Source organism: Oratosquilla oratoria, chromosome 31, assembly GCF_046742065.1.
Source record: "Oratosquilla oratoria isolate Oo_2021 chromosome 31, ASM4674206v1, whole genome shotgun sequence".
Classification (NCBI taxonomy): domain Eukaryota; kingdom Metazoa; phylum Arthropoda; class Malacostraca; order Stomatopoda; family Squillidae; genus Oratosquilla; species Oratosquilla oratoria.
Window position 1 is genome coordinate 11,617,851 of NC_134807.1, and position 25,016 is coordinate 11,642,866.

The 25,016-nt window shown below is 46.7% G+C and overlaps 1 protein-coding gene across 2 annotated transcripts in view; it reads right to left on the minus strand.

Annotated features, from left to right (window-relative positions):
* Positions 1 to 2,313: 2,313 nt before the first annotated feature.
* stx (ubiquitin-like domain-containing protein stuxnet) overlaps positions 2,314 to 25,016 on the minus strand; it is a 475,332-nt gene continuing 452,629 nt past the window's right edge. For both annotated transcript variants that reach the window (XM_076213308.1, XM_076213307.1), the window contains 5 exons: positions 8,840 to 8,896; positions 6,768 to 7,868; positions 5,205 to 5,409; positions 4,432 to 4,788; positions 2,314 to 3,867 (listed from right to left, as the gene is read on the minus strand). In XM_076213308.1, the coding sequence (XP_076069423.1) occupies positions 3,548 to 3,867; positions 4,432 to 4,788; positions 5,205 to 5,409; positions 6,768 to 7,868; positions 8,840 to 8,896 (2,040 nt within the window). In that variant the 3' untranslated portion in view covers positions 2,314 to 3,547. The remainder of the gene's footprint in view (positions 3,868 to 4,431; positions 4,789 to 5,204; positions 5,410 to 6,767; positions 7,869 to 8,839; positions 8,897 to 25,016) is intronic.

The following is a 25,016-nucleotide window of genomic DNA, read 5'->3' on the forward strand; positions in this document are numbered from 1 at the left end:
AGGAGGCCAAGAGGATCTAGAGGAATTTAAGGACTTTCATAGCAAAAATTCAAAAAAGATGGGCAGGTGCTGGACGACACCTTGCAGGGGAAATTGCCCAGGCCTGCCTTTCCTTCTTCCCTCCTTCCTTCCTTCCCACCCTCCCACACAAAGGAGCAAAGTTCGTTTACGTTGCAAACTACAGTAGATTCCAGCGTGAGGAAAACTGCTTTGTGATTCTTGTGTAGACCTAGTGAGTCTACGATGGTGTTGGGTTGCAGAGCCGCACTCCGCTCCACTCCTCTATGCACTCGGGTGAAAACATGACAATAACATATTACAGCAGATATGAAATGCAACTATCTTTTTCTAGTGTGTTATCTAGGTTTAGGAAATATAGACTTCTTTGTTCTATGGCTGTGCAGACTTCCTTAGTCGCTCCGTACAAAAAAGAAGGAATAAGAAGCTGACCCTGTCAGCAGGCTTCCAGAGAAACCTTCTGGAGATGCTTATGCTACGGGTCACACATACACATGCTTGCACGCAGACTGGATTGGTACACTTGCATCCTTCACTTTCAGCGATCAAACATTCGGCCTTGCACTCTCCTTTTGCTGAACTTGTGGCACCATATAGGTCCGTCTCTACGCCGCAGAGAACTCATGGGCAAAGTTGACAGCCAGAGAGCAAAGATAGACAATAGGGGATCACAAGCTATCTTTATCAACCGGTGAATCTAGGTGCCTTATCCAAGATCACGCAAGCTCCGAGGTCAACTAAATAATGAAACTAAAAGAACTATGCTAAAGGTCTACGACAACAAAAAACGTGTAACAACGGATAGTCACTAACATCTGCAGCATATTATACCCACAAACAAGCAAGATTGAGTCTAATTTTGCATTTGAGCGAGATTGGAGAGATGAGGTCTATAGTTGCTTAGGCATTTGACTTTAGTTGTATCAAGCCCTGATTTTAAGTGAGTGTGTCAGGTGACCAACCTCCCTGTCCGAGGACGAAATGACGTCACAGATGGGCCTCCCCAATCTGCCTCGTTTCAAAGCTTAGATAAGACCATTAGCCTGCACATGATAAAAACTTTGATCTGTTTGACATGTCAAAACTTAACACAGTGTTGTACTTATCCCTGATAGGAGAGGAACAGTTGTGTCTGAGTTGAACGTCGGGTCCCTTGATTTTTGATTGACACTACAATGTCAATGCTAAATGCCATTGACAATTTTTGCTTACAAGAAAGAGAGAGAGAGAGAGAGAAAGGGAAAGAAAGAGAAAAAAAAAAAACAATTCCAGGATTTCAATGCACACACTTACGAAGAAAAATTTCAGTGCACGTTCTATTGTCTTGGTGAAAAGATTTAAATACATCTCCTATGCACAGTTATTTCAGGACCTGAATTGAGAAATGCTGTCGAGAGGCTGTTCATGTTACCCTTGTTACTAAAGGAGCTACATTCTAGATATTAATGCAAAAAATAAGTTCTCACATTGTTCATTCACAATGCCAATAAACAAATCACAAACGTTTGTTATAGTCTGCCAGTTATGAGAAGGTTGCAATACAAATGGACCTGTTAAGAACAACGAATGCTAACAAATAATAATAATAATAATAATAGAAAAAAACTATTCACATAACATCCCTTTAACCACCATTCCAAAATGGAATATCTGATGCTGTACAGATAACAAAGAGTGTAGTTTGTGCAATGGACACTCTGCAAGTACACTAGACTCTACTTACAAAACAAAGATGGGACGAAGGTCACAATGCCATCTACACAAAGATGCTATGGACCAAACGAGGAAAAAAAATAACAAATAATCAAAGAAAAAAAAAAATCAGACCTGGTGATCTATCTAATATCACAATGAAGACAATACCTCAACCCGTACCCTCCTTGCCCCCCCACCTCCTGCCCCGCCCCACCCCGCCACCACCGTGATACCCTGTGCCGCCCTTCGGTGCCACCAGCCCAGAATGGTGCCCGGCACCTCCGCCCCTTTGGGTCCTTCTGGCTGGCACCCAAGCGCTGCCAAGTGGTGATCCCAGACCACCCGATACCTTGCGGCCTGTGGGAGGAGTCCGAGCCACGGTGCCTGTAGAGGTCCGGCAGTTTGTACCTTTGCGAATGAGCGGTGGTGCCCTTGGAGCCCTCTCGCCCAGCCAAATGTATATGAAGGGCGGCGAGATGAACAGGGAGGCAAAGCAAACTCACCACTACCTGTGCTTGTGGCGAACACAGGGGGGATTACATCATAACAAGCGGGATTAATAGACGGATGACGTAGTCCCTCAACGTCCAAGCTACAGACTTTTTGCTTTTTTTTTTTTTTTTTTTTTTTTTTTTTACTTTTTTTTCTATTATTTTGGCAATATCGACTATGGCTGTGAAAAAAAAAATATATATGAAGAGTTTGCCAAAGTGTATTACTCATTAATACAAGAGTCCTGGGATGGCTGCACAATGAGGAAGTTGTAATGCAAAACTGGGATGAAAGAGTACTAGCGAGGTAGATTACAATATCCCTAATGCTTTCCTACACATCCACCGCACCAAAGTAGCCCTTTGCTCCACTACCAGCCAAAACCACAGGCTGCCAGCTACAGATGGGACAGCAGCATCGGCAGCAGTAGTAGCAACAAAGACACAAAACATAGAAGAGGACTTCCCTGGACAAACTTAAGTGTTGTCACTGTCATAAGCAACTTCGTCGTCATCGTCGTATTTGATCGACCCAACGACTGCCCAAGGCTCCCCTCAAGCACTGCAGGCGGCGGTGGAGGCGGCAATGACGCCTCAAAGCTGCAGCAGCGCTCCCGTGAGTGGTGGGGGAGTTTGAGGTCCAACCAACCAACCAACCAATCAACCTACTGGAAGACCAACAGCCAACGCGGGTCACCTGGACAGCCTGAGGTCGAGCGTGAGAAGCCTCGACCCAAAATCACAGTTCGAAAAGCCTCACCCTTCCTCGTCAGAAACCCCCAAACACGCACACGCACTCGTCCAATTCTTCAGGGGTGCGACCTTGCCCACCATATAATTCCCTGGATACCATTTCCATCACTATGGGATGCCCTCATCCCTTTCCTGGTGGGGGAATCCCATCTTCATCACTTGGGTTACCCATCAATCACTCTTTGAATACCCATCATCCCTCGGAATACCCAAGTATTACTTGGGTAACCATCATCACCTGGAATACCCATAAATACTCGAGGTATCTGCCATCACATGGGATACCCGCAGTTTCCCTGGATACCCGATATCACCTAAGATACCCAATACCGCCCTCAATACCTGATACCTCCCTGGATACCCGCGCCATTCCCCCTTGGATACCCGCCATTTTCCCTGGATACCCGCCATTTTTCCTGGATACCCGCCAGCCACCTGAGCAGAGAGCGTGGCTGACGACGTGGTGCATCCGAGACCTCTCTATATTGAGAGAGCACTACTGCTCTTTACTGAGAGCGCAAGTCGCCCACCAACTTGCACACATTAACATTACAACGAACACTAACACTTGTCACTATCGATACTTCTTATTAAGCTACTACAGTTCCAGAATTGAGTTCACAAAGTTCCTTATCGGAATTGTCCACATCCATGGGCTGGGCGCTGGCGGTGGCAGAGGCGGTAGTGCCTGCGACCACGGTAGTGGGCACCGTGGAGGTGGCCGTGGCGGAGGAGGCAGAGCTGGGTGCCTTCTCGGTTTTACTGCTCCAGCCCCCAGGGGAAGAGGTGTTGCTGTATGGGTGTGAGCGTGCATCCCGCCGGGCCTTGCGCCGAGCTTTCCGTTCCTCCATGATCAGACGCAGTTGCTCCAGTTTGCTACGAGTAGCCTGGTTCTCGTCACCGTGGTTGTCTGCAATGCAAAACCCAAGTTAAACTGTGATTCTGGGAATGTTTTGTGCATGCCCAACATCTACCCTCAAAACAAAAATTTCAATAGCTCTAAAAGCACATTTTGAAAACAATAGCTCCATTTCAACCAACACCCATTTGTTGTCCCTTTTATCTTGGATGATAGCTAACATCAGGAAAATGCAGCATCATTATTGACATGGCTGAGAAAATTCAACAATTCCCAAGAGAAGAAAAAAAAAAAATCTTGTATACAAATTAGTCTTATATACAAGACTAAAATGCAGATTTACACCACCCTTCCCATCTCAGCATTTTGGGGATGAAGGAATGCCTGCCCTTATCCACCAACTTATTTCCCTGTCAATCATTATGAAAGTGACTAAATGTGGGTGGAGCAAAGAGACTGGGCATCCACATCCCCACACTTCCCTCCCATGAAGTCACGAGTTTCTGGTAAATTATGTATTCAAGGCAAACAGTAAGCACATTGCACCCTTGCTAAAAACTGTACCCTCTGCTTCAGAACCAGTGACACGTTTAAACAGAATGACCAGGAACTTACACAAGACAGCACTGCCCTTGTTGTCAACAACATCTCCTGCGTCGTTACTCGCTGTCCTCATGCCGGCTGCAGTGACCCCAGTCTCATAGTGATGGTCCTGATTCTCCTGCTGGTGGTGCTGCTGGCGGAGACTGGAGGAGGCTGACGAAGACGAGGAGGTGGGCGTGAAGGAGGTGGCCAGTGGTGAAGAGGACGAGGACGGGGAGGAAGAGGAAGAAGAAGAGGAAGATGAGGAGGAGCCTGAGTGTGAGCGGTACTGTGGTGTAGCGCACAGGAGGTCGTTGAGAATGTGGATGATGGTGGAGATGTCACGTTTGGGGCGTCCCTGGCCGTCCTGCAGGGCGGGATTGAGGGTTCCTGAAAGGGGGACAAAGCATAAGCAAAACGAAATGGTGAATTGGGTGACCTTTTGGCCCATGGAAGACAAGGAGAAAATTGCACAATATACTATATATTTTTCTTATATATGGAGGGAGGGTGGGAATGTGCCTTAGCTGGTTACTTCCTTTATAAGGGGGGAAGAAGCATTTTTGTATATAGATATATAATAATACACACGCATAGAAAGTGAGAAGACTGCAAATGAGAGTTCATATACAGACAATTCCATCACCTGAAAGCGACGGAGAGAGAAAGAACAGAGTAAGCGAGATGCACAAGAGGGCAAGAACAAGCAAGAGAAAGAAAACAAGCAACTGAAAGGTATACACGAGTGACTGAGAGGCAGACCCGAGCAGACCTCAAAGCCACCCCCAACAGGAGCCACTAGTCACCTGAGAAAGTGCCCGAGTAGACGCCCTTGCCGTGGTGTTGCATGCTCTCAATAATGGCTCCCTGCTTCCTGCCGCGCCCTCCCGACGACGTGCAGGAGGCGGACGGGGACGGGGACGAGGAGGGGCTGGGGATGTTGCTGGAGGAGGTAGAGGAGGTGGAGGACGACTGCATCGAGAGGCACTGTCCACTCGGCGTCGGTCCGTACTGGAAGAGGTAAAAAAAAGTCCTTAGTTACGACTATCTTTGACTGAAAGGCAAAGGATTGTTCTTGCGACAATTAACGAATTCCCTTGGTTACAATACACAATTGTCCTTTGATAATGGCCCTTTGTAACAACAAAGGCATGCTCAGTCCAAATACACAACAGTCCTAAGTTACTAGAGCAGACATAAGAATGTCCTTAGTTAAAAACAACCTCCCTTAGTTACTGGAAAAGACAAAGGAATAGCCTTATCAACAACACAATTGTCCTTGGTTGACAATGGTCATAGTGTAATAAGCTTATTGACTCGTCATAAGCTAACACCAGGAGGCACTCCACTGTGATCGTCACCTTTGCCTTATGTGCTAGGAGCTCCATGGCAAGATGATCCCACACCCCAGCCCACCCACAAATTATAAATAATGACTAAATAATCACGGAGCCTCTAAAGGTTGATGGGTCAATAACAATAAATAAATAACTGCCTTCCCACACACACATGTACATCTCAACAATATAAAAATTAAATAATGATCTAGTCCATATACTGAATATTTAATAATAAATAATGCAATTAGTAACAGCAGTTCACACCCACAGGCAGAATGATATATAATTACTTAATGCAGAGCCATTTATAAACTGATTTATATCAACCAATTAATAATAATCATTCATATCTGAGGTACTTATTGATTGATAATTAACCAATTAATAATCAGTTGATTAATAGGGAGGCAATTACTGACTGATAATAACCAATTAGCATTAGGTATACCGAAGGCCCCCTCAAAAGAGGGGAATGTTGGTTTAAAGGCAGACTTATACACACACACAAAAAAAAGGAAGAAAAAAAAAGAAATAAGAAATCAGAAGGGAAAAAATGAAAATAACAGAACGAAGATGGAGAAAAGAACAAGGAAAAAGAGATCAATTTTTGAAGACAAGGAAAAAGAGACGAAAAAGGAAAAAAAAAAGAGCAAGAGAAAGAAAAAAGGAAAGAAATATGATGAAATAGGAGGGAAAAGAGGGAAAAAAGAAAACGAAAGAAAGGTGACAAAAAAGAATAAAAAAAAAGACGAAGAACAACAAGATGGAGAAGAGAACTAAAAGAGGTAAAAAAAATGATGGAAAGACGAAGGCTGACTTCTTCGTTGGTAAAGAAGAAGGAGGAGGAGAACGAGGTGTAGGAGAATAATAAAAAAAAAAAAAAAAAAAAAAAAAAAAAATAAAGGAACGAAGGAAAGAGGAGGAATATGAAGGAAGAGGAGAAGATAATACGAAGGTGGGAGGAGAAGCATAAGAAGAAGGTGGAGGAGGAGGAGGAGGAGGAGGCCGATTATGAGATCAAGGACTTACCTCGGGCGGCGCAGGCTTGGACGTGAGTACCTCCGAGGAGAGCTGTCGTAACGTCTGCGTCAGGTTCCTGGAGGCCTCGGCGAGCGCCTTCGTGTCGAGGGTGGCCCTCGGGTCGTGGTCCTCCCCGCGGTGAGGGCAACCCCGCACGGGAAGGTCCACCTCGGGGCCCAGGCTCGAGGGCGAGCCGGTGGAGGACGAGGTAGGTGAAGTTGGGGTGGAGGGCGAGGAGGGAGTGGACCGGTGTTGGTGGTGGTGATGGTGGTGGTGATACGAGTGTGGTGGTGTAGTGAGGAGAGACGAATTGTTGAAGGTGGAGGAGGAGGACGAGGTGGAGGAGGCGGGTGATGTGGGAGATCCTGGTTGACTGTGGTAGTTGTGGTGGTGTTGTTGGTGTTGCTGTTGTTGTTGTTGCTGCTGCTGCTGCTGCTGTTGTTGCTGCTGCTGCTGCTGCGGTTGTTGTTGTTGTTGTGAATACACTGACGACGACGACGACGACGAAGGGCGATTAGGCGTGGTGGGTTGAGGGGGCGTCGAGGGGGACGTGCTACCGAGGGTGAGACCAGCTACTGCTGCCGCCGCAGGTCCTGAGGAGCTGGCGCTCGAAGAGGGGGACAAGCTGGAAGCAGACGAGGAATTGCTTGACGATGGAGTAATGGCGGCGGCGGCTGTGGGGGCTGCGGGGGCTGGCGACGGCTGCGCGTTGAAGGAGGACCTTGCCCTTGGAGTCACTGTCGTATACGAGCACCCCGGGGAGTGGGTGATACCGGCGGGGCTGTACGGGGCTGTGTGGCTGTGATGGTTATGATGATGATGCTGGGGGCTGTGGTACATCCCCAAGCCCACACCCGACCCCGAACTGGTGGCTTGCTCGTGATGGTGGTGGTGGTGATGATGGTGGTGATGGTGATGGTGGTGGCCTGTGTGGCAGGCGGCGGCTGCTGCTGCGGTGGCGGCTGTCGTGCTCGCCAGGTTGGCTGGTAGGCGGCTTTTGCGTGTGGCTGTGGGGGCGACGGTGGACAGCTGAAGCTGAATTAACATCATGTGGTCGCCGAGTCGCATCGTCAGGTTAAGAGGCGCCTTCCCCGACAGGAAATCGTTCACCTGCGAAAAACAAAAGAAGATGAAGTCATGTGACGTCACTGCGTTACGTCATGTGACGTCATTAAAAAAACGCTAAAGACAGCGTCCACACACACCCGTCAGTCAAGCAAGACCTCAAGGATGGACTCCAAGAGTGATGTAATTTTGTGACGTCACTATACGTCGTGACGTCATAGTGAGGGGATGATGTCAACACGAACTTAACAGACTCTTCAATACTTTTAGAAACCAAAAATCTAATTGGTTGTCTAGTTATATTTATCTGACTACAGACTTGTCTATAAAATCTACCAGAACGTTCGCAAAAGTTTAAAAAGTACGTCCGTTAAAAAGCGTCCATATCTGTCCAAAAATTTCCTTAGAGTCGACATGACGTCATCAAACTCGAAGACATTCTGTGATTGGCGGCTCATCCCGACAACACGACATGACGTCATCGAGCTCTAAGGCGTTCTGTAATTGGCGAACCATCCGTACATGGCGACATGACGTCACTCTAAAGCCCCAATCTCCTCCCTACATTGGATGAATTCTAATCTTGAACATGGGGCAGTAGGATGGATTGCTGAATGGATACTATATCAATTATTTATTCAATTATCGTCATTATTATCAATTCTACGGCTTTCCCTTTAGCTGAATAAAAACGTTGGTAGTACAAATAACGGAATTAATATTAATAGTAATGCTAAAGACGATGACAATGGCAGTTTCTATAATAAAACACGTGTACACACACACACACAGCATTACCCATGGATTGGGACATATATGACAACTGAACTTTCATCCGGAAGGGTAATAGCTGTCGATCACAAGGTAGGCACGTGATCCAAGACCATGGTGAATCACACACACACACACGATTCTAAAAGTCAAAAACACAATGCCATTTCACAAACGCCTATTTCTCGATGTCCGAAGGCATCGGGCGACCTTAGGGTACTCAAAAAACGACGTCCAACCCTCACCTGTCCATCGTTGAGACTTTCCAGAGCTTGCATGACGCTCTGCTCGGGTCGCTGCGTCTGCAAAAGAAAATAAATTGCGTTAAGTCAAAATATTTACAAACGTGACAAGCAGAACAATGGATGCATCATCACTTATTATTATTACACACACACACACACACAATATTACATATATATATATATATATATATATATATATATATATATATATATATATATATATATATTGCGGGGAACAAGTTCTGCAACAAACAGAATACAATGGAAATCAAACCAGTAGTAGATCAATAGATCTACAGTGGCTGGCCGCCAAGAAAGAGAAAGGCAGAAAGAGAGAAAGTATACAATCTTATAATGTCCATCATAAAACAAGCAATATATCTTGTTCGCAATAGCAATTCTCTTGAAACAAGTATGGATCTTAACAACAACAACGCATCTTGCAGAAGCTTGCTGATAGTGGTGGCGCTGCATGCAAATGGTGTTGGAGTGTGTGTGTGTGTGTGTGTGTGTGTGTATTCACCTCACCTTGTATTCACCTTGGCCTTTGGATCACGTGCTGGACTCGTGATCGACAGCTATTTCCCTCCCGGAAGAGAGCTCAGAGCTCGTATGACCGATCTATGGGTAATGCTGTGACCTTACATGCACACACACACCCAACTCCCCGCCCACGAGAGTTGGAGTAACGACTCGAAGCGCAGCGATACTGAAATTATTTCAGCCCTGGGCAGGATTCGAACCCGGACCGCCGTAGTGACAGTCAGGGACTCTATCAACCGCACCACCGAGTCGTGTGTGTGTGTGTGTGTGTGTGTGTGTGAGAGAGAGAGAGAGAGAGAGAGTGAGTTTGTGATTTATATCAGCGTCTGTTGGTGAAGGAAGAGTTTGATGAGAAGTTAGCTGGGAGTAAGGAGGAGGAGAAGTAGAAAAGGGAGAGGAAGAGGGAGAAGGGAAGGTTTGGAAGGAGGAGGAGGGAGACTAAGAAAGAGGTAGAAGGGAGATGAGGAAGCGTCAGGAAGAGGAGGAAGGGGGAGAGGGAGAATTACGAAGAGGAAGAAGGGGGGAGGAGGAAGATTAAGGAAGAGGAAGAGGAGGAAGGGGGAATGGAGAGGGAATTAGGGAGGGAATTAGGAAGGGGAGGAGAGGCTACGGGGGGAGGGGGAGGGAGGGAGGGGGGAACAGATGGAACCCACATCCAGCTGGTACAGGCAATTGCGTTAATTCAGGTTACTGTCCTTCTAACGTGTTTACAGCCAATCCCTCCTCCTCCTCCAACTCCCACCTGCCTTCCCCTCCTCCCTCCCACCACCACCGCCTCTGACCTTGTGGGTGTACCAACATCAAAATCATGTTTATTCAAACGAGGCGAAGATTTCATATATACTGTATGTATATGTATATATACACACATATATATATACACACACACATATATATATAACTTAAGCATACAAATATATAAGAAAAGTTGCGCTCAACTTGTATCTCTCTTGATGGCGTGATTGGTAAGTCACTACAGCACTTGTCATGCGTTAGCCGGGTTCGAGTCCTTGGCAGTACCGCATTTCAATTTCTGCATGTTAGCCTCCATCGGGTCTCCCGATGTTGATGGCTTAGAATTAAAGTGCATTGTGGTTGTTTATTATATTATATATATATATATATAGATATATATATACATATACACACACACACACAAAGTACATACTAAGGGCTTTTTCCCCCTTATAGGGGGTACCCAACTCAAAGCACACATACACACACAATAAACAAGTAACAAATAAAAGTATGTACATATATCCACCCCTTCCTATACAATGAAGAAGAAACATCGAATCTTTTTCTTTTATTAGTTTTTCGTCTTCTTTACGTTCTCGACAGTATTTTGTGAACATAAAAATTCTCAAACGACAAATGTCATTTTCTTTTGTTGATAAATATCCACAAGATTAAAACAAAAGGAAAATGAAAGAAGATATAGCAGAAGATGGAGAGGGGGAAAAAAGGAGAAGGATCAGAGGGAGATAGAGGAGGAGGAAGAGAAGGAGGAAGTGGAGAAGAGGGGAGAGGGGAGAGAATGGCAGAATGAGGGAAGGAGAGAGAGAAAAGCTCGACAGAAGAGAAATATTGAAGAAATGGAAGAAGAAAGGGAGAGGGAGACAATGGAAAAAAGGGAGAGGGAAGGAGAAGAGAGAGAAGGTAGGAAAATAGAAAATAAAGATGAGAGAAGGAATAAGGAAGGGAAGGGAAAATAAGGAAGGGCGAAGAAAGAGAAGAAAGATGGAAAGATATAATTGAAAATGGGATGAAGTTTAAAAGTCTGTATCTAACAAGGATTTAATAGAAAAGTTATTTTTAGGCATAATCTGCTAGATCTCTTTGGACGCGCGCACACACACACACACACACAAAACCTACTCAACCCCATATATATCTATACAAATGGGTGTTGGATGGGTATATGATAGGTAAAGGGGTGAGCATATGCTTTGAGTGGCTACCCCCCTAATTATGGGAAAACAACTTATTGTGTGTGTGTGTGTATAATAATAAATAATAATAATAATAATAGGTTTATCGAGTTAACAGTGATGCATTGACAATGTACAATTTGAGCTAATTTTATGACTACATTAAATGTGTGTGTGTGTGTGTGTGTGTGTGTGTGTGTGTGTGTGTGTGTGTATAAAGTAAAGGACAGGAAGAAAGGGTGACACAAGACAACTGAACAAAAAGGGGAGAAGAAAGGAGAGAACAAGGCGAAGACAGAACCGAGAGGAAGAACGCGAGAAAGAGATAAGACTCGAAGAGAAATGCAGAGTGAAAGGTAAGGGGAGAAAGGAAAGAGAGGGGGGGGGGAAATAAAAAAAGAAATAAAAAAAAAAGAGGATTGGGAGGGAGAGCTAAGATAGAAGAAGAAGACGACGACGGGAGGAGAACGCACGATATAACAAAGGGGAAGAAGAGAGAGAGAACGAAAAGAACTGGAAGACGGGAGAGCGAGGGGAAACTTGGAAAGGGGATGAAAGATGCAGCAAGAGGGAAACAGAAGGAGGAGGAGGAGGAGGAGGAAGAAGAGGGAGAAACTGCAGAAGGGGGAGGTTCTGAGAGGAGCATAAGAAAACTTAAGGGGGAAAGATGGAAGGAGAAAGAAGCTGCTTCTTGGGAGGAGAAGAAGGAGGAGGAGGACGAGGGCGGGAAGAAAGTGGAAGTGAAGGGCGAGAAGGGGGGGAAGAGGAAGGGATGAAGGGGGGAGAGGAAGGGATGATGGGGGAAGGGGAAGAGGAAAGGGGGAAGGGGAAGAGGAAGGGGGAGGAAGGGAAAAAAGGGGGGAAAAGAGGATGATGAAGGGGAAGAGGAAGAAAGGGATGAAAAAGGGGGAGAAAGGGAAGGGGGGGAAGAGGAAGGGATGAAGGGGGGAGAGGAAGGGATGATGGGGGAAGGGGAAGAGGAAGACAGGGGATAGGCCGAGGAGGAAAAGCAGTGTGAGGAAGAGGAAGCAGGTGGAAAACAGAAGAATGAGGGAGGAGGGGAAGAGAAAGAAGAGGACGATAACAGGAGACGACTACGAAGAAAGAAGAACGAAGAAGGGGAAGATGAATATGAAGAGGGGGAAGGGGAAGAAGAAGAGGGGGAAGGGGAAGGGGAAGATGAAGAGGGGAAGGGGAAGAAGAAGAGGAGGAAGAGGAAGGGGAAGATGAAGAGGGGAAGGGGAAGAAGAAGAGGAGGAAGCGGAAGACGAAGAGGAGGAAGAGGAAGACGAAGAGGAGGAAGAGGAAGAGCACACCGGAACTGAGTCTGTTTGTGGTCATCAAACCAAGTCACCGCTGATCCAAGGGTTTCAATTCGGTCTCAAAAGACCGGTTCAGGGTCTACATGGATTAAGACCACAGCCAGGACTGGCCTAGACCATCAGGTACACGGAGGAATAGCCCGGCGTTCACCAGAAGAAAATATACAAAGTTCGCCACAGTGAGATGGTTTCTTGTATGTGTTTTAGTACCATGCACTTGTTTGCATGCCTACATGCGTGTGTACACACACACACACTCGTCACCGACACTTCCGACGCTCCCCTACCACACCACGCTACCAGGCACAACAACAAACTCGTGCCCATGAGAGAGCCGAGGACTGACCGATAAAAGAACTGCGCCATTCTATCCATACTGCGTATCATTAACTCAATAAACAGATTATTATTATTATACACACACACACACACATACATACACACACACACACAGCATACACAAGTACACACACGTGGGATGCTGCAGGTGTTTGCAAAGGCCCAGGCGAGCTGCACCATCTTCGCCAGATGGTGAATTATACATCTATTGGTCCGAAAGACCCTATGAAAAGGTGGGAACAACTCTCTCTCTCTCTCTCTCTCTCTCTCTCTCTCTCTCTCTCTCTCTGCTTCTGAGAGTTTTCGTCAATTTCTTAACAGAAGAAAGTTCGCGTCTCAAAAGGGGAGGGGAAGAGGGTGGGGAGGGGAGAAGAGGGGAAGAAGGAGAGAGGGAGGGGGAATTGGGAAGGGGACGGGAAAGGAGGGGGATGGGGAAGATGGAAGGGGGAGGTCGGAAACGAGGAAGGGGAGAGGTGGGGAGGGAGGGGAGAGGGGACGGGGACAAGGGGGAGGGGGAAGAGGGGAGGTGTTCATGGGCCTGAACGTGGTCAGAATGGACCGAGACCCCTGCGCGCAGGTCGCGATCTAGTCCTCAGTTGCAAAGACAAAGGTTACGAAGAGAACGTAAGAAGACAAGGAAGAAGGTGATGAAGAAGAAGGAGAAAAAGATGAAGACGAAAATGACAGAGGAAGAAGAAAAAGACGAAGAAAAAATAAATAAAGAGGAACCAATTGGCGCCAGACGATTTCGTTCAAGAAAAGAGCACCAAACTCGAGACCAGGGTTGTGGCCAACTCACGTGCTAAACACGTCACTAATGACGTGCACCCTCTCACGTGCACTGGCACCTCGCGTAAGGAGGATTACGTGATCCGGCACGTGAGCTATGCGTGGGATCACGTGAGTGTGTGTTACGAGGACGAGGCACCGAGTGAATCGTTATCCGCCGTGAGGTGTTGTCCCGTTTCGCCAAATCAAGCTTTGCCCAATTACATTTCGCCAAATTGTGTTTTGCCAAACAGACGGTAGAACGTGTTTCAGATGGTCGTTTCCGTGCCAGGTGGCAAATTTATTTTTATTCTGGCTGCCGTCAGCTGATTTTATTCATAAAATAATCTACAGTGAAGGGACTGTCTCAAATGTCACTTTATAAATCTTCCTCCGTACTTCTTCCCTTCTGTACTCTACAGTCTCCTCCTCCTCCTCCTCCTTTTCTGTATTCCACAGCCTCTTAATCCTCACTTCCCCTCTCCCACCCCTGCCCATCTCCCACCCCTCCTCTTCTCCCACCCCATCCCTCCCCCTCTTCCACCCATCCCCCTCTCCCACCCCTCCTCTTCTCTCTCCCACCCCCTCCCCTTTCTCACCCACCCCCTCCCCCCTCTCCCACCCCATCCTCCTTTCCCACCCCTTCCCCTCTCCCACCCCTCCCTCTCTCCCCCTCTCCCACCCACCCACAGGTCCTCCGAGCAGCCCAGCTTTAAGAGGAGCGGCGGTGCGACGGCGAAGAAGGAGTTGTCTGGCAGATCGATATTTCGAAGTCTTCAAGGTTCGACTTCACGGATCCTTCTACTGTCTCCCTCCCTCATGCTACTTTTCCTCCTTCCTCCTCCTCCTCCACCAGCTCCTCCTCCTCCTCTTCCTCTTCTTCCTCCTCCTCCTCCTCCTCCTCCAGCTCCCTAACTCGTATGTCATCTTTCTGCTTTCCTGTGTTTTTCCTCCTTCAAAGGTGTCATCACATTGGGCTATTTTTCCTTCGACATCCTACCTCCAGCCTCCATTTGAATACTCAGAACACAACTTCGCTTACGGAAATCTAGACTCCTCTAAGACCATTTCAACAGTACGTCTAACATTCAGTTCACAATCATTCATCATTCGGCTTTGCTAAATATAACGGAAAGATAATTTGATATTTGAAAATTCGAAAATTCAAATTTTGTAACCGAAATCGTTTTAACTCGAAACGAACTCTCGACTGTCGTACTCTCATCTCCAATCCCTATGGCCTCCACTGCTGCCTTATCTTCTCGACCGCCGTCTTCGTCCGTTTTTATCACGATCCATCATCAACTATGCCCAAACCATCATCAATTCCGTTCCCATGATCTCCCAGTCTTTTTACCAGAAACCCTTTACCCAAGACGACTATCTGGGATTAATTACCAGACCTTTCCTATAAATGATCCACACTTTAGGGGTTATCATACTGGGCAGCTTCCACGTTCTTCACCAGCTCCGACAGTTGAGAGTTCGTTTGAATACAAACGACTTCGGTTACAATATTTGAATTTTCAAATCTCCAAATATCAAATTATCTTTCCGTTATATAAATATAAGCAAATCGGAATGATGAACTAAGAAATTATAAACCTATACGAATATTAGACATACTGTTAGAATGTTCTTAGAGGAGTCTAGGTTTCTGTAAGTGAAGTCATATTCTAGTTATTCAAATGGAAGTCGGAGGTAGGATGTCGGAGGAAAAATAGCCCGGTGTGATACCCTCCTTGTCAACCTACACGAATGTCAGACTTACTAAAGTCGTAAGCTAGTTATTCAAATGGAAGTTGGAGGTAGGATGTCGGAGGAAAATACCCCAGTGTGATACCCCATTTAGCCCCCACCCTTATCACACCAGTGGCTTTTGCCAAGAATAAACGTCTCCTGTTCCCCATAACCAGCCTCGACTTCTTGTCCTTCCTCTGCCACCATCAATTTCCATCCAGCCAACTCCCACCATCATCCATTACCCGCAACCACTACCATCTACTCTCTTCCATCAACTACCAGCCACTTTCACTGTCGCCACCACCGCCCCTAGCACCATCCCTCCTAGCACCATCTATTACCACCAAACATCACCACCTTCCCCCTTTCCCCCCCCTCCTTACCCTCCCCCCCATCTCCCCTCCCCTTGGGTGTCTCCTCTCTTCGACACAACGCAGACCGTTACAAGTTTACAGCTCGTCACTACCTCTAGCTACGAGTCCTCTGACGTTTGAATGAATCGATGTGACGTCAATTTTATTCGGTTTAAGGAAACTCGCAACACTGGAAGGGCCCCGTACGAGGTACCGACTGCATGGGTCTTGTTAACTCGGTATTCTAAGAGGGATTAAAGTGACGCCCCTACGGACCAGAATAACGTAGCAACTTGTGTCCCCAAATGATAGAAGCGTTGGTGAAAGGAGTTAAATCTCCATCAACATAATCCTACTTTGTGATCAAGAATATTTGTTTCACCCTAGTTCCCCATCGTTCTCCCCCCATTCCTCCCCATCGTTACATTCCCCCATTCCTCCCCATCATTCCATCCCCATCCCTCCCTCACCAATCCTTCCATCCCCCATTCCTCCCCCATCGTTCCTTCCCCCATTCCACCTCATCGTTCCATCCCATCATCCCCCACCAATCCTTCCCCATCGCTCCATCCCCCATCCCTCCCCCACAAATATTTCCCCCATCGTTCCTTCCCCCCATTCCTCCCCCATCGTTCCTTTGGCCCTCATTCCTCCCCAGTCTAGGTGACACAACCCTGATCATAAATCTTCATCTTTCTTCAGCATCGGTTCCAGACGGTCTTCCTTCCCCATTCCTAGCTCTACCATCCCCATTCCTTGTTCTACCATTCCCATTCCTTGGTCTACCATTCCCATTCCTTGCTGTACCATCCCCATCACCACAACCTTTCTTAATCACACCAACGTCATTTACAACTACCAACTACCCCCGGATACGAAAGAAAAATATTCACAAAAACATCATTTACCATGGGCAATATCCATCTGACTATTCACCTCACCATCTTCTCTTAACCTTCATTACTATTCTTACCATCATAACTATCCTCACATTCTAACGCCTTTTAAGCTATTATCATTATCACCACCACCACTATCACCACTATTCTTTATGACCATTAATGACTAGTCCCCTATGCGATACTATCATAAATAGTAATGTGTACTTTGGTATGGGGCAGGCAAGGAATATGACGTGATGATGTAATGAGTGGTATTCTGACATCAATTATTGGTCATCAACGCAATTAGGGACTCATCTACCTCAACCCTCAACCTCAATCTCAAGACTATAACATTACCTCAACTATTACAGTACATGGAACATTATTCCAAGGAACGAGAGGGTTGAGGAGGAAGACGAGAAAGAGGATGAGGAAGAGGAGAGTGAGGAAGGAAATGAGGAGGAAGAAGAGGCGTGGGAGACGACAACGAGGAGGAGGAGGAGGAAGAGGGGGGAGAAGGGACCCGAGAGAGAGGGGGAAAGGGGACTAATGTGAGCGTAAAGGACGATGACCTCCAGCCGGGGAGCTATATAGGCCCAAGCCACCACCTCCACTACCTCCACCTCCACCTCCTCCACCGCCCACGTGGCACTGACACGATACTTGGGTTGTGACACAGTGCCACGTTCCTAAAGTGGTAGTAGTAGTAGTAGTAGAAATAGTGGTAACTGTTGTATTGGTGGTGGTAATAGTTGTAGTAGTAGCAGTAGTAATGGTTGTTGATGGTTACTATAGTGGTGGCAGCGGTGGTGATTTTTTGCTAAGGATAGACTATTTCATTCCTGCTGCCGCCAGGCGATTTTATTCACTTGCGTGAGAGGATGGGGAAGGGAAGGGAAGGGTTGAGGGCCTTCAAGTGGACCAAGGCGCCTTCGACAGATTTTTGTATTCGGGATTTAGCCCGAGGGAGAACTCATGTGTAGTTGGAGCTATGGAGGACATTGGGAAGCGAAGGAGGAGGAAGGAGAAGGTAGAAGAGGAGAAAGAAAAGGAGGAGGAAGAAGATGAGGAAGGGAGGAGGAGGACAGGGAGAAGGAAAATTAATAGGAGGAAGAGGACAAGGAGAAGGAAAAAGAATAGATGGAAGAAGAAGAAGAGGACAGGGAGAAGGAAGAGGGGGACAGGGAAGAGTGAGGACGTGGAGGATGGAGAGAAGTAAGGGGAGGACATGGGGAAGGAGTAGTACAGGAAGATGATGACGAGGAAGGGGGAGGACAAAGAATAGGAAGAGAAGGAAGATGTGGAGGAGGAGGAAGAAGGGGAGGGGGGAGGAGGAGGAGGAAGAAGGGGAGGGGGGAGGAGGAGGAGGAAGGAAGATGTTCGAAAATGTTCAGCCCAGTTCCTTTGGGAATGAAAACGATAGATATGACGTCACAAGTAGGCCCGCGCGCGCGCGCGAAATGCCAACCAATCCATCATCACACCTCTTTATGACGTCAAGTCGTTAGCTTCCTTTCCTGCAGCGAACTGTCCTGTTCTTGTTTCGACTTTGGGTCACAGTAGCCGGAAATGCAAGAGGAAGATTGAAGGATTCGAACCAGCTACGAAGCAGATGATAAACTTATAGTTTTCAAAGCTGAAAGTACGAAAGCTACCTGCTACTTGGTATTGCTACTTGGTTCGAATAGAAACGACTTTGGTTACAATATTCTAGACTTCCGTAAGAACATCTCAACAATGTGTCTAAACTTTGTCTAGGTTTAACTTAGTTCGTCATTCAGCTTCTCAGACGCAAGAATAATTTGACTTTTGGAAATTTGAAAAACAAAAAGATCGTAACCGAAGTCGTTTCTACTCAAACGAAATAGCAAAAGCAAGTAGCATGCTAGCGAGAAATGCCTAGTGTGCCGCCACAGTAAGACAATACAGTGCCGATGATGTGAAGTCGAAGCTAAATAAATATTCAAATAAAACAAAAATAAATCAATACATAAATGAAGTGTTCAGTATTATTCTTTGTGTGGACAAGCCTCCAATCACACACGAAACTCTGGTCCGTAGGGGAGAAGGCTGGGAACGACTTTTATGGATGCTATGGCCGTGGATTGGCGTCACAATGAGCCTCCCCCTACCCCCGGCCATGGCGCTTGGCGTTTGGCGACAGGTGCCAAAAGGAATTGTGACGACGACGACGACTGAGAAGCACGTGGGAGGTAGACGAAAGAGAGAGAGAGAGAGAGACTCCTATTTCGCCCAACTTCCCCCATGTTAGTTTAGGTTGTATTTTTCTTAGGACTATTTGCTGGTGGCGTAATCGGTAGTGTGTTGGTCTCGCATCCGTTTAGTCACGAGTTCGAACAGTATGTTACCTGCCCCCAACAAGTCCCCAAAGCGCGCTGGGCCACCCTACTAGATTATCCCTCGTCCTCCAATGCCTATTCGCCTCCATTCGAGGGTAACGTCATACAAGATGAAAGAAACACATACCTATACTCTAGGTCGCAGCAAACAAACACCATAATATGTGGACAACAAGGCCTAGCACATTATGTTCTCATATTAGACTAGTTCTATGAACCTGTGTTGTCAGTGTATGTTTGTATAGCTGTTAACACAATGAACTGATTATTATCTTATTTTACGTACACATACACACACACACACACATACATACATACACACACACACACACCTCTTACGAAGTGCCTACATTATGCCGTGAGGTCTGGTGATGCAGAGGTGGAGTCTTAGAGGTGATAAAAGGGGAGATAAAGAAGGAAGCAGAGATGAGGGATAACAGAAATTCATGGATCAGCATTATCTCTTCTTCTGTCTTCTCCTCTTCCTCCTCCTCTTCTGCCTTCTCTTCTTTTCCCTTTGTTGTTCTTAGTCTTCTTCTGCCTTCTCTTCTCCTTTTTCTTCTTTGTCTTCTTCCTCCTAGTCTCCTTTTCTTCTTCTTCCTCTTCCTATTCTTTCTCCTCTTGTTCATCTCCTTCCTCTTCTTCCTCTAGTGAGCTTCGAGGCCTACATCAAGCGGTAAAGGCGAGCATGTCAAGTAGAGGTTGTGTAAAGGAGAAGGCTGCTTAAGCCTCAGGTTATCTACACCGGAATCCAGGTTGCGTGAGGCAGTACAGAGTACGGGACCCACGTAGGGCTAAGGTAACAAGAGAGGAGGGTGGCGGGGGAGGAGGGAGGAGCATATACCAGTATCAGTAACGCTAGTGGTTACCCATCCCCAGGATGAGGTCGTCGTTAGGCCTACGGGGGGAATCCCTTTGCATCAAATATGATCCTTGAGGACGCTGGAGCCGAAGGGAGCTCGGTCCTCAACGGATGTTGGGACCGGGGCGACCGTTACTTAACGAAATTAACGGATTTAACGGATTTCGCGCGAGTTCGATGACCAGCGTCTTCGCGAAGCGTTCCTCCCGTTCTTTTGGTCGATGTTTCCTTCGTCAGGAACCGAGAACGGTGGAGGGTCAAGATGCGTTCCCCAGCCGCCCCCGCCAACGGCCGCCCCATCATCGACACCGCCAAAGGGGACGGCGGCGTTCCAAGAGGGCGCTGGCGGAGGAGGAGGAGGAGGAGAAGTACCGGAAGCGGAGGCAAAAAGGATCCGAGATTAATGGAAGCCTTGTTGGAAATTAAGTGGATAGAGGCGGGCTGCCAGCAGGCTTAGGGAGGGGGGGAGAGGAATAGGGAGATGAACGGAGGGGGGATTAGGGAGAAGGTTGGCTGGAGGGAAATGAGCCATATGAGGAGGGTCATAAGGGGGGATGGGGAGAAGAGGGAGATTGGGGAGAAAAAATGTTGGGAGAATGAGGATCTTAAGGGGGGGGAGGAGGATGGAGGGGGATTGGGAAGAAGGAAGGTTAGGGAAATGAGCCATAAGAGGAGGATCATAAGGGGGGGGGAATAGGGCTACAAGAAGGTATGGGGAGAAAGAGGGTTGGGGAAAGGAGCCATAAGAAGCACATGGGGGAATGAGAACAAGGGGGGGACTGGGGGGAAGATGGGGGAAAGGGGGATCACAAGGGGGGAGGGAGGCTAAGGGCGTCACGGCAGGGGCTCCCGGCCCCCTAAGTAGGGGGAGAGAAGGGGAACGAGGGGGCAACGACCTACGTCGTAGACAGATGAACAGTCCAGTGGGGGGGGAAGGGGGGAGAGGGGAGGAAAATAAGGCTACAAAGAGAAGAATGATCTTAGCCAGGATGAGTGGACGGATGGAGTGGGAGAGCGGGGGAGGGGGAGCAGAGGAGTAAGGGGGGAGAGCAAAGGGGAAGAGGGGGAGAAGGGGGGAAAGATTTATTTGTGCCTAAACAGACGCAAGAGTCCGATGGGGAACGCCAAAGGAAAAGTACAAATTTGGCCAGAGGGGCGTGGATGCCGCCCATGGGAAAGGGAAGAGAGAGGAGTTCTGCCCTCCTCCTCCTCCTCCTCCTCCTCCAGCTGGGACGAGGGTCGAGGACCATAAGGGAAGGGACCGTAGAAGGGAAAGAGTCGAAGAAGAAGGGAGACTGGAGATGGGGAAAGGACCTTAGAAAGGGAAAGACCTTAGAAGGGGAAGGACCTTAGACGGGGAAGGACCTTAGAAGGGGGCAGGACCTTAGAGGGGGCAGGGCCTTAGAAGGGGAAGGACCTTGGAGGGGGCAGGATCTCCCGAAGGAAGAGCTTGTAAGGCCAAGGACCATGGATCCTAGGGAGGCGACGCGAGGGGGGAAGGGGGAAGGGGGGGATAGGGGGATGAACAGCGGAAAGAATGGGCCGAGAAAGAAGCTATGACCGAATGATAGACGGTGACCGGGACGAGACAATGACCGGGAATAACGGTGACCGAGATGAGACAATGACCGAGAAAGTGGGCGGTCAATGAGAAGGGAATGACCAAAGGATAACTGTAACAGAATGAGGGACGATGACCGAATAAGAGCCGGTCACCGAGTAGAGACGTTGACCTGAGCTGCTAGATGACCGGGTACGAAGCCGATGACCGGAGAAAGTCAATGACCGGAAGAGTACCGTGACCAGGGAAGGGCGGTGACTGACCTCCAAGGATGACCGGAAGCTGATGAGAGAGAGAGAGGGGGGGGGGAGAGAGAGAGAGAGGGGGGAGAAGAGAGAGAGAAGAGAGATACGAACATGAACATCTGTAACTTCTGGAGATTAAACCAAAGAGGTGAACGTTAACTGAGTAAATGAACAAAGTTCATAAAATAAAACGAAACAAAATAAAAAAGGAATCCCACAACCAAATAATATTATAAATCATAGTCTCAACTTCAAAAAATATATATAAATAACCTCAACTCAAAAAGGGTAAAAAAATATATACCCCCATAAAAAAATAGGTAATACATGAAAATAAAAACAGTACCAGGTTCTAAGCCACCACCACTCCCAGGCAGCCATAAACCGGCCAGTTTTACGATACCAGTGAAATACAGGGGCCAGTAACCCGCCAAGAAACTGTCGAGACTCGACCACGGGGAACAGCTCTCGTGAGATCAGCTCGCGACATTAAGACTCTCAGTGTAATTACGGTCTAAAAGAGCTGCTCTTGCTCTCTCTCCCTCTATCGCCTTCTCTCTGTCTCTTTCTCTCTCTCTCTCTCTCTCTCTCTATCGCTTTCTCTTTATCTATCGCTAGCTGTCTCTCGCTCATTTTCATCAATAATTATTTCTCGTAGGTATGTTTCAGACAAGTTGACGATCGCAATCTTCAGGACAAATATCCTGAAGTGCTGTATATTTGAGTTTTTTTCTGTAGGCAGTCTTCAGGTCTATGGGACGTGTTACAAATAGGTTACGATTTTTTTTTCTGTAAACAGTCTTCAGGTTTGGAGGGCAAGAATCTTCGGGTATATATTTTTTTTATCGTAGGTAATCTTCAGATCTACAGGACTTGTTGGCTATGATTTTTATTCGTAGGCAGTCTTCTGGTTTGGAGAGCAAGAATCTTCGGAAAGATTTGATTTTTTTATTGTAGATAATCTTCAGATCTACAGGACTAGTTGGCCGATTTTTATTCGTAGGCAGTCTTCAGGTTTGGAGGGCAAGAATCTTTGGGACTATTTGACTTTTTTATCGTAGGCAATCTTCAGGTCTCCAAGACGAGCTTTAGATGGACTATGATTTATTTCCATAGGCTGTCTCCAGGTCTGGAAAAGAAGAGTTTTCGAGTATTTTATTTTATTTATCGTAGGCAATCTTCAGGTTATATTCGACAAAGAACTGTGGAGGATTTTGCTTCTTCTATCAGTCCATCAGTGTCCGCCTTTCGTTTCATTTAATTTCGTTTATTTCAGTTTCTTTTTTTACATTCCGTTTCACTTTCGTTCTTTACTCCTTCCTTATGTTGATTTTTTTCTTCTTCTTTTTTTTTCAGAGTCTCCTTCGTCGTAGATTTTTCTCCTTCATTTCCCCTCCAATCTTTTTATTCTTCTTCTCTCTCTCTCTCTCTGTTCCGTTCTTCGTATATCCAATATTTGTTTTCCTCGTGTACAGTATTCTTTTATAACCTTTTAGACATCCATTACTTCTCAGCGCATTTTTGTCTTCCCCCGCTTTTTATGCCTCTTTATTCTCGTTCTCTTGTCTTTGTCCTTTTTCTCTGCTCATTCCCCGCATCCCCCTTTCTCGTCCATATCTTTTCCCGTTCTCTCTCTCCCTCTCCCTGTCTGTCTCTCTCTCTGTCTCCCTCACCCCCCTCTCTGTCTCTCACTCTGTCTGCCTGTCTGTTTCTCTGTGTGTGTATCTCTCTGCCTGTCTATTTCTCTCTCTCTCTTTTATATATTTCGCGCGCGCGCGCGCGAGCGCGTTTTAGAAAGGAGCAACGCTCGTTGGGTCCCGTCTCTTACCCTCATTATCGTTCACTTAGAATCGGCGTGTGTGTGTGTGTGTGTGTGTGTGTGTGTGTGTGTGTGTGTGTGTGTGTGTGTGTGTATACGTGCGCGAGCGCGTTTTAGAAAGGAGCAACGCTCGTTGGGTCCCGTCTCTTACCCTCATTACCGTTCACTTAGAATTCGGCGTGCGTGTGTGTGTGTGTGTGTGTGTGTGTGTGTGTGTGTGTGTGTGTGTGTGTGTGTGCGCGCGCGTTTGTAAACCTTAATCCCTTCATTAACGGGAATCATTTCTTAGTCGACGTCTCTCAAACACAAACACACACACGAGAGTGGACAAAGTTGTCTTTGCTTTAATGTTTCGACCCACAGGGTCTTGATCACTAAGGGTTTTGATCAAGACGATAAAAAAAATTCTCCCATTGATCCTCGTCTATTTCGTCCACCTTCAGTCCCATTTGTCATTATACATTTTAATCAGCATGTGCGCGTGTGTGTGTGTTTATATATATATATATATATATATATATATATATATATATATATATATACACACACAGAAAAAAAATCTGGGGAATAAGGAAGCTAATCCGAACGTTTTCGTCTATTAAGACATCATCAGGGAACAAAATGTGACAGAGACAGCGAAACAAATACTAAGGAGATGAAGACATGATAGGGAACATGGACATGTCACGCGTGATACTCCATTACAGAAGTCTGGAAAAAAAAAGCAATTTAATTCCCAGTGTTTTTTCTACAAATTTATTTTCAGGTATCTTTGTGAATTGCTGGAATATATGGGTTAGTCACTATATATATATATATATATATATATATATATATATATATATATATATATTGATAAGTATTTTACGTTCTCCATCATCCAAATATATATATATATATATATATATATATATATATATATGTGTTGTTCCAACGTCACAAGGTAAGCCTAAAGGGTCAGATTGTGCATTACAGACTCCTTGGGTTGGAACTTCATCACGACACCTTGGGGGACCATACGCTTCCTAATATTTATACCGAGAGAGAGAGAGAGAGAGAGGGGGGGGGGAGGCGTAAAAAGAGAGCGTCAGAGAGGCGGGGAGTGGGTTAGAGCGTCGCTACTTGCTGCGTAGGTCGAGGTGACGGCTAGTTCGAACCCTACCCCCAGCGAGTTGGACCAATGGCATGGTTAATCGAATTCCACGCCATAGAGTCTTCTGTAAGGGGTACCTTCTTAGCCTCCTGATAGGGGGAATTCGTGACGTTAAACCGAATCAACCAATTAATCAATAATAATCATTAATTTTTTCCACCATCCCGCTTCCACGAAGTGGTAAGCGAGAAACCCCTGTCAGTTGCGCCAAGCCTCTGGATTTTTCAGGCCGATGACTGGGTCGCCTCCCCGTTTGGCTGTTGGGAACCGACGCGACAGAGCACGTGGCAGGGA